The following is a 17,497-nucleotide window of genomic DNA, read 5'->3' as shown; positions in this document are numbered from 1 at the left end:
TTGTGTGTAATGTTTTGATGGAACAACTTATTGGTCGTGTTATGCTTCTCTTCCAATGCTAAGGCCAAACATCGCAGCACCTGGTCATGGCGCCAAGTAAACTGTCCTTGGCTAAGAGCCACCTTACATCCTGTCAAAATGTGCCTTAATGTTGCAGGTGATGAACACAAAGGACATGAGGGATCCTCTCCTACCCAGAGGTTTAGGTTCTGTGGTGATGGGAGAACATCATATGTTGACCTGATGAGGAAACTGATCCTGCTCTGTTCCATTGACCATAGGTCTTGCCAGCCAATCTTGCGTTGTTCCACACTCTCCCATCTCATCCATTCTCCCTGCTTGGTCTGGGAAATGGCCTTTATACACCTCATCCTCTCCTCCTGCTTTTGCACCTCGTTGACTACCAGCTTCCTCCTTTGAGCTGGGGCTGCCTTGTGCCATGTAGGAGAAGCTGAACTGAAACCAAGACCCCCTCTTCCATGCTGAACTTGCCCCATGATATCACCAATTCGAAGGGCAACCTTTGCATCTTCCACAGCTTTCTTTGCCACCCACTTTCTTCCAGTTTTCAACACAGGTGCTGCCTCCCTTACGCATTTGTCGCGTGACTCTACTAATGTCATTTCCAGTCTGACCTTGGCGCACTTAAACTCCTTGGTTAGAGCAGAGACGGTAGCTGCAGTATTGCTTTACCATAAAGTCCCACTCTGCTTAGGCAGCGTGGAACTCCCAACCATTTCCTGATGTATGAACTGATTAAAGCTTCCAGCTTCTCTACTGTTGTCAAAGAAACCTCGTACACAGTCAGTGGCCACAGCAACCTCGGCAGTAGATCAAACTGAAAGCACCAGAGTTTTAGTTTACCTGGTAGAGCACAGCTGTCTATGTTCTTCAACCCTTCCACTGCTTGTTGTCTAACTTCTCCCACACGAACTGTGTCCTTTAGATCCCCGTCGTACCATCTCCCAAGACTCTTCACTGGCTTCTCAGACACTGTTGGTATTGCCTCACCATTAATGAAGAATGTTTTATCTACTACTTTGCCTTTAATTATAGAGATGCTCCTTGATTTAGTGGGCTTGAATTGCATTCGTGCCCATTCAATGTTATTGGTTAATTTGCCCAATAATCGATTAGTGCAGGCTACTGTTGTAGTCATGGTTGTCATGTCATCCATGTATGCTCGAATTGGTGGTAGTCGCATTCCAGAAGCCAAGCGCTCTCCTCCTTCTACCCATTTTGATGCCCTAATGATTACTTCCATTGCCATGGTAAAAGCCAGTGGAGAAATGGTGCATCCTGCCATTATTCCAACCTCTAGGCATTGCCATGTAGTGCTGAATTCTGAAGTTGAAAAACTGAATTGCAAATCTCCAAAGTAGGCTTTTACTAAATTTGTTATTGTCATCGGTACTCCATTAGGCCCTGGAGATGATGAAGCCCTTGCTTTTTTCACAGCTTGCTCTACTTCTTTCCACTTAGGTGCACAGTCCTCCATTTGGTATTCTGGTGGATTGATAGGTGGGATGTCTGACGGAATTGACATAGGCTCCTGCCTTTTTGAATCTGTATGTGTTTCCTCCAAATATCTCTCCAGCTAAACCTTAGATGCTTTTAGTGTGCCATTCTTCTCACTGGTGAATAACTTCTTTACAAATTTGAATGGGTCTTTATAAACGTTAGCTCTCGCACGCTCCTTCTTTTTGTAGCGTTTCCGTAGGCGCTCAGCTCTGCGCAATGTTGCAAGCTTATCTTTTATGACCCTTTTTAAGAGATTGAGTCCCTCCTTCTGACTGTTCTGCTCTTCTCCATTGCTTCCTCAGCTGTCTCCTTTCTCTAACGAAGCGTTCAATCTCCTGCTGCCATCCAGGAATAGTTTGTACTTTTTCCTTCCTTTTTTCAACTCCAAACCTCTCACTTCCATATGTGTAGATGATGTCCCCAAATTTATCCAGCTTCTTTTCAACTGTTCCACTTAATCTTTCCAATGCAACGCAGAGATCTGTGTTTACTGTGTCCCATGCAGTTTTCTCACAAGCTCTTGGCCATTTAACTCCAGGCTTGTGCCCGTTGAGGTTCTTTTCTCTCTTATGCTGGTTTGTCTGACCGGGTTCACAAGGATCATTAGGTTCATCACTAACTGTGTCCATGCAAGTCCTCCTCACGTCTATGACAGGGGTGCTAATATCCTGCGAACTGTGGTTTGCTTCCTGTCGCTGGATTTCATTCGACTGACTTGACTGACTTTGTAAGAAGTACGGATCAATGCGAGGCCCTTGTCCCTTCTCCCTCAAGCATTTCATTCTCCCTTGATGAATCTTCAAACCCCTGACCGTTGTCGCCTTGCTCCAGCCGCAGACACAAACCTGGAGTTCCATGTCTTTGCTAACTGCAGATCTTGAACTAGTCTTTTGTGAAGTACTCTCCATACTCATATCTGTTTCCGTTCCTAAGTCGAGACAAATAATTAATATGAAGCTAGAGAGCTGTATTATTATTATTGATGTATTGCTTTTCAATGATTTTTTATTTTATTTTACTGTAATTGATTTGCATTCTTATATTTTTCCTCATACTGCCTGTGGCAGAACGAGCCCTGCCTGTACATGCTGTGGGTGTTTGTATGTGCTTTGGTGGTGGTTGGCAGGGACGGGGTTAATTCCTGTCCCTGCATGTTAGAATGTGGCTACTCCCAACTGGAATAACTGGTGCTAATTGGGAACAGCCACATCCTATACAAGAGAACCCAAAGCTGCATTAGAGAGAGACTGCCAGCTGGATCAAATGGAAGGGGTGTGTTTGATGATTATTATTATTATTATTATTATTATTATTATTATTATTATTATTATTATTATTATTATTATTATTTATTTCTTAGCAGACTCCCTTATCCAGGGCGACTTACAATTGTTACAAGATATCACATTACACATTATTTCACATTATACAGATCACATTATTTTTACATACAATTACCCATTTATACAGTTGGGTTTTTACTGGAGCAATCTAGGTAAAGTACCTTGCTCAAGGGTACAGCAGCAGTGTCCCCCACCTGGGATTGAACCCACGACCCTCCGGTCAAGAGTCCAGAGCCCTGACCACTATTCCACACTGCTGCCCTCCACCTGAACCACCTGTAACGTCACAGGGGTGGCTGTGTGCTGACGTCACAGGGGTGGCTGTGTGCTGACGTAAGGCCAGATGCAGGAACATAAACAGAGAAGGAAGTACTGCGACAAAATAAAAGGTTGTAACAAAAACAATGCTCACAGAGTATAAATAATAAACACAAAGAAGTCACCAACACAAAGTAATCACAACTAAACAAACACGGGGTGGAGCGTCCAGCACTCGCAGCAGCTGTTTTTACTTTCGTTTTGATTTGCTTTGTTTAGCTTTCCTTCTGCCATCGCTCCCTCTCACACACACACACGCACGCTCGCTCGCTGACGCTCTCACACACACACACGCACGCTCGCTCGCTGACGCTCACACACACACACACGCACGCTCGCTCGCTGACGCTCTCACACACACGCACACTCGCTCGCTGACGCTCTCACACACACACACGCACGCTCGCTCGCTGACGCTCACACACAGACACACACGCACGCTCGCTCGCTGACGCTCTCACACACACACACACGCACGCTCGCTCGCTGACGCTCACACACACACACATGCACGCTCGCTCGCTCGCTGACGCTCTCACACACAGACACACACGCACGCTCGCTCGCTGACGCTCTCACACACACACACACATGCTTGCTCGCTGACGCTCTCACACACACACACACACGCACGCTCGCTCGCTGACGCTCACACGCTCGCTCGCTGACGCTCTCACACACAGACACACACGCACGCTCGCTCGCTGACGCTCACACACACACGCACGCACGCTCGCTCGCTGACGCTCTCACACACAAACACGCTCGCTCGCTGACGCTCTCACACACAAACACGCTCGCTCGCTGACGCTCACACACACACGCACGCTCACTCGCTGACGCTTTCACACACACACACACACGCACGCTCGCTCGCTGACGCTCACACACACACACGCACGCTCGCTCGCTGACGCTCACACGCACACGCACGCTCGCTGACGCTCTCACACACACACACACGCACGCTCGCTCGCTGACGCTCACAGACACGCTCGCTCGCTGACGCTCACACACAGACACGCACGCACGCTCGCTCGCTGACGCTCTCACACACAGACACACACGTACGCTCGCTCGCTGACGCTCTCACACACAAACACGCTCGCTCGCTGACGCTCTCACACACAAACACGCTCGCTCGCTGACGCTCACACACACACGCACGCTCACTCGCTGACGCTTTCACACACACACGCACGCTCGCTCGCTGACGCTCACACACACACACGCACGCTCGCTCGCTGACGCTCACACACACACGCACGCTCGCTGACGCTCTCACACACACACACACGCACGCTCGCTCGCTGACGCTCACACACACACACACACGCACGCTCGCTCGCTGACGCTCTCACACACAAACACGCACGCTCGCTCGCTGACGCTCACACACACACACGCACGCTCGCTCGCTGACGCTCTCACACACAAACACGCACGCATGCTCGCTCGCTGACGCTGACACACACACACACTCGCTCGCTGACGCTCTCACACACACACACGCACGCACGCTCGCTCGCTGACGCTCTCACACACAAACACGCACGCTCGCTCGCTGACGCTCACACACACACACGCACGCTCGCTCGCTAACGCTCTCACACACACGCACACTCGCTCGCTGACGCTCTCACACACACACACGCACGCTCGCTCGCTGACGCTCACACACAGACACACACGCACGCTCGCTCGCTGACGCTCTCACACACACACACACGCACGCTCGCTCGCTGACGCTCACACACACACACATGCACGCACGCTCGCTCGCTGACGCTCTCACACACAGACACACACGCACGCTCGCTCGCTGACGCTCTCACACACACACACACACGCACGCTCGCTCGCTGACGCTCACACACACACATACACATGCTCGCTCGCTGACGCTCTCACACACACACACACACGCACGCTCGCTCGCTGACGCTCACACGCTCGCTCGCTGACGCTCTCACACACAGACACACACGCACGCTCGCTCGCTGACGCTCACACACAGACACGCACGCACGCTCGCTCGCTGACGCTCTCACACACAGACACACACGTACGCTCGCTCGCTGACGCTCTCACACACAAACACGCTCGCTCGCTGACGCTCTCACACACAAACACGCTCGCTCGCTGACGCTCACACACACACGCACGCTCACTCGCTGACGCTTTCACACACACACACACACACGCACGCTCGCTCGCTGACGCTCACACACACACGCACGCTCACTCGCTGACGCTCACACACACACGCACGCTCGCTGACGCTCTCACACACACACACACGCACGCTCGCTCGCTGACGCTCACACACACACACACACGCACGCTCGCTCGCTGACGCTCACAGACACGCTCGCTCGCTGACGCTCACACACAGACACGCACGCACGCTCGCTCGCTGACGCTCACACACAGACACACACGTACACTCGCTCGCTGACGCTCTCACACACAAACACGCTCGCTCGCTGACGCTCTCACACACAAACACGCTCGCTCGCTGACGCTCACACACACACGCACGCTCACTCGCTGACGCTTTCACACACACACACACACACGCACGCTCGCTCGCTGACGCTCACACACACACACGCACGCTCGCTCGCTGACGCTCACACACACGCACGCTCGCTGACGCTCTCACACACACACACACGCACGCTCGCTCGCTGATGCTCACACACACACACACACGCACGCTCGCTCGCTGACACTCTCACACACAAACACGCACGCTCGCTCGCTGACGCTCACACACACACACGCACGCTCGCTCGCTGACGCTCTCACACACAGACACACACGCATGCTCGCTCGCTGACGCTGACACACACACACACTCGCTCGCTGACGCTCTCACACACACGCACGCACGCTCGCTCGCTGACGCTCTCACACACAAACACGCACGCTCGCTCGCTGACGCTCACACACACACACACGCACGCTCGCTCGCTAACGCTCTCACACACACGCACGCTCGCTCGCTGACGCTCACACACAGACACACACGCACGCTCGCTCGCTGACGCTCTCACACACACACACACGCACGCTCGCTCGCTGACGCTCACACACACACACATGCACGCTCGCTCGCTCGCTGACGCTCTCACACACAGACACACACGCACGCTCGCTCGCTGACGCTCTCACACACACACACACGCACGCTCGCTCGCTGACGCTCACACACACACATACACATGCTCGCTCGCTGACGCTCTCACACACACACACACACACGCACGCTCGCTCGCTGACACTCACACGCTCGCTCGCTGACGCTCTCACACACAGATACACACGCACGCTCGCTTGCTGACGCTCACACACAGACACGCACGCACGCTCGCTCGCTGACGCTCTCACACACAGACACACACGTACGCTCGCTCGCTGACGCTCTCACACACAAACACGCTCGCTCGCTGACGCTCTCACACACAAACACGCTCGCTCGCTGACGCTCACACACACACGCACGCTCACTCGCTGACGCTTTCACACACACACACACACACGCACGCTCGCTCGCTGACGCTCACACACACACACGCACGCTCGCTCGCTGACGCTCACACACACACGCACGCTCGCTGACGCTCTCACACACACACACACGCACGCTCGCTCGCTGACGCTCACACACACACACACGCACGCTCGCTCGCTGACGCTCACAGACACGCTCGCTCGCTGACGCTCACACACAGACACGCACGCACGCTCGCTCGCTGACGCTCTCACACACAGACACACACGTACGCTCGCTCGCTGACGCTCTCACACACAAACACGCTCGCTTGCTGACGCTCTCACACACAAACACGCTCGCTCGCTGACGCTCACACACACACGCACGCTCACTCGCTGACGCTTTCACACACACACACACACGCACGCTCGCTCGCTGACGCTCACACACACACGCACGCTCGCTCGCTGACGCTCACACACACACGCACGCTCGCTGACGCTCTCACACACACACACACGCACGCTCGCTCGCTGACGCTCACACACACACACACACGCACGCTCGCTCGCTGACGCTCTCACACACAAACACGCACGCTCGCTCGCTGACGCTCACACACACACACGCACGCTCGCTCGCTGACGCTCTCACACACAAACACGCACGCATGCTCGCTCGCTGACGCTGACACACACACACACTCGCTCGCTGACGCTCTCACACACACACATGCACGCTCGCTCGCTGACGCTCACACACACACACACACTCGCTCGCTGACGCTCTCACACACACACTCGCTCGCTGACGCTCACACACACACGCACGCTCGCTCGGAAACGCTCTCACACACAGACACATACGCACGCTCGCTCGCTGACGCTCACACACACACGCACTCGCTCGCTGACGCTCTCTCACACACACACACACACACTTGCTCGCTGACGCTCACACACACACGCACGCTCGCTCGCTGACGCTCTCACACACACACACACGCACGCTCGCTTGCTGACGCTCTCACACACAAACACGCACGCACGCTCGCTCGCTGACGCTCTCACACAAAGACACACACACACGCTCGCTCGCTGACGCTCTCACACACACACACACACGCACGCTCGCTCGCTGACGCTCACACACACACATACACATGCTCGCTCGCTGACGCTCTCACACACACACACACGCACGCTCGCTCGCTGACGCTCACACACACGCACGCTCGCTCGCTGATGCTCTCACACACAGACACACACGCACGCTCGCTCGCTGACGCTCACACACACACACACGCACGCAGGCTCGATCGCTGACGCTCTCACACACAAACACGTACGCTCGCTCGCTGACGCTCACACACACACACACACGCACGCTCGCTCGCTGACGCTCACACACACACACACGCACGCACGCTCGCTCGCTGACGCTCTCACACACACACACGCACGCTCGCTCGGTGACGCTCACACACACGCACGCTCGCTCGCTGACGCTCACACACACACATACACATGCTCGCTCGCTGACGCTCTCACACACACACACACGCACGCTCGCTCGCTGACGCTCACACACACGCACGCTCGCTCGCTGATGCTCTCACACACAGACACACACGCACGCTCGCTCGCTGACGCTCACACACACACACACGCACGCAGGCTCGATCGCTGACGCTCTCACACACACATACACATGCTCGCTCGCTGACGCTCTCACACACACACACACACACGCACGCTCGCTCGCTGACACTCACACGCTCGCTCGCTGACGCTCTCACACACAGATACACACGCACGCTCGCTTGCTGACGCTCACACACAGACACGCACGCACGCTCGCTCGCTGACGCTCTCACACACAGACACACACGTACGCTCGCTCGCTGACGCTCTCACACACAAACACGCTCGCTCGCTGACGCTCTCACACACAAACACGCTCGCTCGCTGACGCTCACACACACACGCACGCTCACTCGCTGACGCTTTCACACACACACACACACACGCACGCTCGCTCGCTGACGCTCACACACACACACGCACGCTCGCTCGCTGACGCTCACACACACACGCACGCTCGCTGACGCTCTCACACACACACACACGCACGCTCGCTCGCTGACGCTCACACACACACACACGCACGCTCGCTCGCTGACGCTCACAGACACGCTCGCTCGCTGACGCTCACACACAGACACGCACGCACGCTCGCTCGCTGACGCTCTCACACACAGACACACACGTACGCTCGCTCGCTGACGCTCTCACACACAAACACGCTCGCTTGCTGACGCTCTCACACACAAACACGCTCGCTCGCTGACGCTCACACACACACGCACGCTCACTCGCTGACGCTTTCACACACACACACACACGCACGCTCGCTCGCTGACGCTCACACACACACGCACGCTCGCTCGCTGACGCTCACACACACACGCACGCTCGCTGACGCTCTCACACACACACACACGCACGCTCGCTCGCTGACGCTCACACACACACACACACGCACGCTCGCTCGCTGACGCTCTCACACACAAACACGCACGCTCGCTCGCTGACGCTCACACACACACACGCACGCTCGCTCGCTGACGCTCTCACACACAAACACGCACGCATGCTCGCTCGCTGACGCTGACACACACACACACTCGCTCGCTGACGCTCTCACACACACACATGCACGCTCGCTCGCTGACGCTCACACACACACACACACTCGCTCGCTGACGCTCTCACACACACACTCGCTCGCTGACGCTCACACACACACGCACGCTCGCTCGGAAACGCTCTCACACACAGACACATACGCACGCTCGCTCGCTGACGCTCACACACACACGCACTCGCTCGCTGACGCTCTCTCACACACACACACACACACTTGCTCGCTGACGCTCACACACACACGCACGCTCGCTCGCTGACGCTCTCACACACACACACACGCACGCTCGCTTGCTGACGCTCTCACACACAAACACGCACGCACGCTCGCTCGCTGACGCTCTCACACAAAGACACACACACACGCTCGCTCGCTGACGCTCTCACACACACACACACACGCACGCTCGCTCGCTGACGCTCACACACACACATACACATGCTCGCTCGCTGACGCTCTCACACACACACACACGCACGCTCGCTCGCTGACGCTCACACACACGCACGCTCGCTCGCTGATGCTCTCACACACAGACACACACGCACGCTCGCTCGCTGACGCTCACACACACACACACGCACGCAGGCTCGATCGCTGACGCTCTCACACACAAACACGTACGCTCGCTCGCTGACGCTCACACACACACACACACGCACGCTCGCTCGCTGACGCTCACACACACACACACGCACGCACGCTCGCTCGCTGACGCTCTCACACACACACACGCACGCTCGCTCGGTGACGCTCACACACACGCACGCTCGCTCGCTGACGCTCTCACACACAGACACACACGCACGCTCGCTCGCTGACGCTCTCACACACACACACACTCGCTCGCTGACGCTCACACACACGCACGCTCGCTCGCTGACGCTCTCACACACAGACACACACGCACGCTCGCTCGCTGACGCTCTCACACACACACACGCGCGCTCGCTCGCTGACGCTCACACACACGCTCGCTCGCTGACGCTCACACACACAGACACACACGCACGCTCGCACGCTGACGCTCTCACACACACACACCCACGCTCGCTCGCTGACGCTCACACACACACACGCTCGCTCGCTGACGCTCACACACACGCACGCACGCTCACTCACTGACGCTCACACACACGCACGCTCGCTCGCTGACGCACTCACACACAAACACGCTCGCTCGCTGACGCTCTCACACACATGCACGCTCACTCGCTGACGCTTTCACACACACACACACACACGCACGCTCGCTCGCTGACGCTCACACACACGCACGCTCGCTCACTGACGCTCTCACACACAGACACACACGCACGCTCACTCGCTGACGCTCTCACACACACGCACGCTCGCTGACGCTCACACACACACGCACGCACGCTCGCTCGGTGACGCTCTCACACACACACATGGATGCTCGCTTGCTGACGCTCTCACACACACACACGCACGCTCGCTTGCTGACGCTCTCACACACACACACGCACGCTCGCTCGCTGACGCTCTCACACACACACGCACGCTCGCTCGCTGACGCTCTCACACACACGCACGCTCGCTTGCTGTCGCTCTCACACACGCACGCTCGCTCGCTGACTCTCCCACACACACTGACATGATTCAGACAACAATTTTTTATTTTTTTGTGTGTGTACTTTGGGACTTTGCATTGAAAGAAGATACAGTCAGGGTTTAAGGACTGAGTAAAAAGAAACTGAGTAAGATGTTTAATGTGAATGTTCATGTGTGTGCTTCTGTAACTAAACTGGGAGAACTAAATACTGTGTTATTGCAAAAGGGGTATTGAGTTAGTTTACTATTTAGTTATAAGAAATACATTGGGCAGTGAGTAAGGTTACAGGTTAAACAAAAACTGATTACTAAAGTGAAGCTATTTCCTAAGGTTAAAGAAAAGCCAAATCGAACATTGTAAAAATAAATGTGCTTTGTTTAATCGCACTGTTGCATACCGCTGAGCTAAATGCATGTTTTTGTTATTTTCTTTGTTTGTTTTTTTTGTAATCGGAACCAGGGCATTCCGTTATCTCACAGACAGTAAAGCAAGTAGAAATAAAACAGGTCACTGCCGTGATAATCAATGTATGAAAAAGGGTGCATTGTTTATAAATCCTGTGTTTTTACTGTAATAGGCTTGATTGAAACGTAAAGTTATTGTGGTGATTGTGATAACTGTATTACTGGTGAGAGTGGAATGAAATAGGGGATATTGTCCATACTATTGTGCATGAGACTAAGTTCTGGTGCACCCCCCCTAGCCGATTTTAAAAATAAATTTGGGTTATAAGAGAATTATACAGACAATCCAAGTTTATTAGTGAGTTTACCCTGGTAATTGTGTAACGTTCATTAAATTGCACTTATATACAGCGAGCGCTGTGACGCTGCAGCCTATCAGAGCAGGGGCACCAATTGTTTTGTTGGTTTTATTAAACATTGGTGTTCATGCGGTGTATTGGGGATATGCTGGTACTGTTTTGTTATTCGTGTGTCATGTCTGAAGTGTTTACCGTATGTAGGTGCTTAAGATGAACACAACATGAGTTGTTAGCACTGATAAAACCCCACCGGTTTCATGACAATGAACACCAGTAATTATTTAATCAGGTTTCAGCTTTGCCCACCCCCAGGTTTTGCTGAATTGGCGCCACTGTTCAGGTTCAAAGAGGGAAGCATGATTAGATCTCTTCAGTAGGTCCTGGTGGTGACAAATCTATTAGTTTCCACATTGAGAATCAATCACAGAGGGTCTAAATGGGGTTAAAAGAGTAAACAAAACCCCAGTTATATTTCCTTAGGCTTTAAGGTATTGTGCTGTGCTGTGCTGTGCAATATCCTATAATAACAAGACATGTACCTTTACACATTCTAAAATAACATTAACATTGATTGACAGTGAATTGAGTTTTTCTCACAATGATTTCTTTGGCTAGCTGGTGTTTCCATGACCTTCGTCACTCATGCCAGAATGATACTCGTGTTATAGTACAGACCACAAGCATGTTGTTAGTATATTTATTATCACCATACAGTTCTACTAGTGACCTACTGTGACAGGAATGGCGTGTGGTGACGTCAGGCCAGATGCAGGAAGAAAACAAAGATGCAGTACTGCAGTTCAAAAGGCGCTGCAGCGCTTTTTACTTTAAACAACAAAAAAACAATAAAATATTTAAAAGACAAAACACTGCTCACAGAGCAAAATAAATAGTTAAACAAAAACATAAAACCGAACAGGTCAGGCGGGCAGATTGCTGTCACTGTTCCAATTCTTTTCGTTTCAAATTTCTCCTCGCTCACTCTCGTTCCTCCTTCTCTCGAGCACCCCCCTGGAGTGCAGAGAGCTGCAGGTTTATATATCGTGGCCGAGGGGTTTAACTAGCTAGTAATTATTCTGTTACCCCTCGGCCACAATCTGCATGAGTTTATTAATTTCTCCTGGCAGAGGACGAGCTACTAACCTCTCCTCTGCCAGAAGACGTTTTAAATAAATGCAGTAACAAAACACATGGCGCTTGGCCGTCATATAAATACAATAAATCATAAAAGAAACACATACAAAGCAATAAATTGCCCCGTTCTAAAAACAAATAACAAATGGCTCCTCGCCCTGTTACACCTACATTCTTACAAGACCAGTAATCTGTGACTGTTGGTTCCATTTCCAGTGGAAATCTTTTCTGTGAAAAACACGGTTTCACTCATCTTTATTGTCCTGTCCCCTCTCCCCAGGCGGCTCCTCTGGTCAGTGTTTCTATGAAGGAACTGGGAAGACATGGCAGGGAGCTCAGAGCTACTGCAGAAACCAAGGCAGAGACCTGCCCAGCATTCAAGACCAGGCCAGGTTCAATGAGCTTATAGGTCTTATACCTTCAACTAGCAACGGGTATTACTGGATCGGGCTGTATCATGACAAAGAGAACTGGCAGTGGTCCAGTGGAGGTGATGTCATCTACACTAACTGGGAACCATACCTCTTCTGTGCTTCAGTCAATTCAGCGGGAGAGTGGGAGGATTCACTCTGCAGTAAGGGAAACTATTTCATGTGCTACAGCGGTGAGTTGAGATTCAATTCCTTTGTTAATGAAGCAGCTGACTGGACTGGGGGTTGAAGTCAGGTCCCCTGGATACTGCACAGGGGCCTAAACCTGGAAGCATTCAAAAGAATCAACATCTTCTTAAATCCAGCATGTTTCTAAGTTTGTTAAGAAAAATGTTAAGATTTGTTATTCACAACATATTTTCTTATGATTTTTTTTTCATAAGAAACTTAAGAAAATGTGTATTCTTTAGTCACCATGAGCAAAGGATCTGACAGACTTTGATACACTGCTTCCCCAACCAATACTAGGCTACATAAATGCCATGTTTCATGAGGTACAGCCTCCACAGTGATGAGCCAGTCTTGTTGCTCATGACAAATGTAATTTTTCTCTTCTAAACAGTGTTGTTGTGTTCATGCATTTGTGGTAGAGTTTATTTTTTAGAAATTGAGGTTAGCAGTTTTATCATCCTGCTTATCATACACAGGCAATCTTATGACACACGGGTCTCACATCACCACTGTGTACAATAAGACTAAAATAGCAACGATTATAGGAAATTATTGTTCACCATGTATAATAATACTAATCATTAATACCACAGCCACTTGAACTGAGCAGTCATTGCACTGCCTCAGCCAATCAGGTTCCTAGTAGAGTGCTCATTATCATGCAGTCGACACCCTCAGAGCTATAGAATGTTGAAACTGTCATTGGAAGAGAACTGACTTCAAAACAGACAAATAGCAGCCAGTACAGGAAAGACATGAAAGCACATGGGGAGGGGGGGGGGGGGGGGTCATAATGATACTGTTTGCTTCATATTGATTGTGCACCGACTGTGAGGAAAATATGAATGATCAATTTGAAAAAGAACGGTCATTACTCCTAAATCATTCAATAGACCCCCCATCCCCCACTTTGCTATTAAATACTTTTCAGACATAAACTAAAGAGACTCCCATGCACTGCTAGAGATGTTTATTTTTATGACCTTGATAGCTGAGCCGGGTGTGACTCGGGTTCAATCACTATACAACAGAAGAGCCAGCGCTCCTCCACAGCTCGCATTGATTTTAATCTGCTGTTTGTGTTCAGAGACCAGCAACATCACTGAGAGATACACCCTGATTGAACAACTGAAAACCTGGACTGAAGCTCAGCAGTACTGTAGAGAACACCACACAGACCTCGTCAGTATAAAGAACGCCAGTGAAAATGAAGTAATAGTGAAGAAAGCGCAGGGCAAGCCGTTCTGGATAGGCCTGTTCAATGAGCCCTGGAAGTGGTCACACCAGGGGGATAACTACACATTTCACAGCTGGAGCAACGGGCAACCAGACCATTTAGGAGGGAGTGAGAACTGTGTGGCGATGAGTAAGACTGGTGGATGGACTGACATTGGCTGCAGCTTTCAGAAGTCCTTCTGCTGTGAGGGTGAGGACCCTGTTGAGACTGTGTTTTCATTTAATTCAGTGTAAACCTTCAGGTTCAAAGAGGGAAGCATGATTAGATCTTCGGTAGGTCCTGGTGGTGACAAATCTAGCAGTTTCCACTTTGAGAATCAATCACTGGCTCCCTGCTCAGGCTGATGGGATGGTCAATATCCTTCCAGAGGTAACAGGGTGATGTGGATTGCAGCTATCAGTATCCCTTGTTCTGCTGTGACTGAAGGCTCCCTGTTCAGTCTCTGCTCTTGTTCAGCTCAGTGTTTATACCCCAGTCTGTGAGCAGGGACTCAGAGGCTCAGTCCATCTGATCCTACAGTAGCTGTCTGACCTCCAGATGTACATTCCTACTGTCTATTTATTATATTTATTTGAAAACAATAAACCATGTCATTCTCAGCATTGCCCTGGTGCAGACAGCAGCATAGACACAGTTTCATTTAAATGCATCTGAATGATACACTTGAAACAGGAAACACTAAATCTTGTTGTTGTGTGTTTTCTTTACAGTGTCAGACCCCACAAGCCCCCCTTCCACTCCGGTCTCTCAAGGTATGCAGTGTAATCACTTCAGAGGATTCGGAACCACTGCAGCAATCTTTCTTTTGTTATGAACTTTCTTTTTTCTCTCTTGTTACAGAAGCAGAATCCTCGAGCCCCTCTTCCACTCCGGTCTCTCAAGGTATGCAGTGTAATCACTTCAGAGGATTCAGAATCACTGCAGCAGTCTTTCTTTTGTTATGAACTTTCTTTTTTCTCTCTTGTTACAGAAGCAGAATCCTCAAGCCCCTCTTCCACTCCGGTCTCTCAAGGTATGCAGTGTAATCACTTCAGAGGATTCAGAACCACTGCAGCAGTCTTTCTTTTGTTATGAACTTTCTTTTTTCTCTCTTGTTACAGAAGCAGAATCCTCGAGCCCCTCTTCCACTCCGGTCTCTCAAGGTATGCAGTGTAATCACTTCAGAGGATTCAGAACCACTGCAGCAGTCTTTCTTTTGTTATGAACTTTCTTTTTTCTCTCTTGTTACAGAAGCAGAATCCTTGAGCCCCTCTTCCACTCCGGTCTCTCAAGGTATGCAGTGTAATCACTTCAGTGAATTCAGAACCACTGCAGGAATCTGGCTTTGTTATAAACTTTCTTTTTTCTCTCTTTCTTGTTACTGAAGGAGAATCCCCGAGCCCCTCTTCCACTCCGGTCTCTCAAGGTAAGTGCAGTTTGAAGATGGCAGTGCGTTCAGTGTGATTGACAGCCCACACCATGAGTTATAAATGAATCTCAGTGTTGCCCTGGTGAGGACAACCACACACACACACAGTGTCACTCAAATATATTTAAACAATAATGTAGAAAGGCAAATGATGTATTTTTTACTCCTGCAAATCCCAACCTCTCAAGCCTTCTCTCAACACCAGCCTCTAAAGGTATGGAGTGGAGACAGCAGCATAGACACAGTTTCATTGAAATGCATTTGAACAATACACTTGAAACAGGAAACACTAAGGGGTAGATGTACTAAAATGGTCCAGTCGCAGCGCAAACATACAACAGTTTGCATTTTCGTTGCGACAATTCCCAAAATATCCATTTTGTTGTATGTAAGAGAAAATGTTGATGAAACGAGCCGCAATGGACTAATTTTAAATATTTAAATATTTCTTGAGTCTTCTTTGACCTGAAGATCTCTAGCATTATACATTGCGAGAGTCATGTGACATTGTTCATATACAGACGTGCTCAAATTTGTTGGTACCCCTCCACAAAAAACGAAGAATGCACAATTTTCTCTGAAATAACTTGAAACTGACAAAAGTAATTGGCATCCACCATTGTTTATTCCATATTTAACAGAAATCAGACTTTGCTTTTGATTTTTTATTCAACATAATATTGTAAATAATAAAACAAATGAAAATGGCATGGACAAAAATGATGGGACCGCTAACCTAATATTTTGTTGCACAACCTTTAGAGGCAATCACTGCAATCAAACGTTTTCTGTAGCTCTCAATGAGACTTCTGCACCTGTTAACAGGTAGTTTGGCCCACTCTTCCTGAGCAAACTGCTCCAGCTGTCTCAGGTTTGATGGGTGCCTTCTCCAGACTGCAAGTTTCAGCTCTTTCCATAGATGTTCGACAGGACTCATAGAAGGCCACTTCAGAATAGTCCAATGTTTTGTTCTTATCCATTCTTGTGTGCTTTTAGCTGTGTGTTTTGGGTCATTATCCTGTTGGAGGACCCATGACCTGTGACTGAGACAGAGGTTTCTGACACTGGGCAGTACGTTTCGCTCCAGAATGCCTCGATAGTCTTGAGATTTCATTGTGCCCTGCACAGATTCAAGGCACCCTGTGCCAGGCACAGCAAAGCAGCCCCAAAACATTACCGAGCCTCCTCCATGTTTCATTGTAGGTATGGTGTTCTTTTCTTTGAAAGCTTAATTTTTTCGTCTGTGAACATAGAGCTGATGTGACTTGCCAAAAAGCTCCAGTTTTGACTCATCTGTCCAAAGGACATTCTCCCAGAAGGATTGTGGCTTGTCAATATGCATTTTAGCAAATTTTAGTCTGGCTTTTTTATGTTTTTCTTTCAAAAGTGG

At 50.7% G+C, this 17,497-nt stretch overlaps 1 protein-coding gene across 1 annotated transcript in view; it reads left to right on the top strand.

Annotated features, from left to right (window-relative positions):
* LOC131720850 (macrophage mannose receptor 1-like) overlaps positions 1-16,586 on the top strand; it is a 67,595-nt gene extending 51,009 nt beyond the window's left edge. The window contains exons 5-9 of the mRNA XM_059013040.1: positions 13,141-13,464; positions 14,550-14,888; positions 15,410-15,451; positions 15,540-15,575; positions 16,579-16,586. Of these exons, the coding sequence (XP_058869023.1) occupies positions 13,141-13,464; positions 14,550-14,888; positions 15,410-15,451; positions 15,540-15,575; positions 16,579-16,586 (749 nt within the window). The remainder of the gene's footprint in view (positions 1-13,140; positions 13,465-14,549; positions 14,889-15,409; positions 15,452-15,539; positions 15,576-16,578) is intronic.
* Positions 16,587-17,497: the final 911 nt, after the last annotated feature.

This window comes from Acipenser ruthenus, chromosome 45, assembly GCF_902713425.1.
Source record: "Acipenser ruthenus chromosome 45, fAciRut3.2 maternal haplotype, whole genome shotgun sequence".
Classification (NCBI taxonomy): domain Eukaryota; kingdom Metazoa; phylum Chordata; class Actinopteri; order Acipenseriformes; family Acipenseridae; genus Acipenser; species Acipenser ruthenus.
The sequence above is the reverse complement of the archived record's forward strand: the minus strand, read 5'-3'. Positions and strand labels throughout refer to the sequence as shown.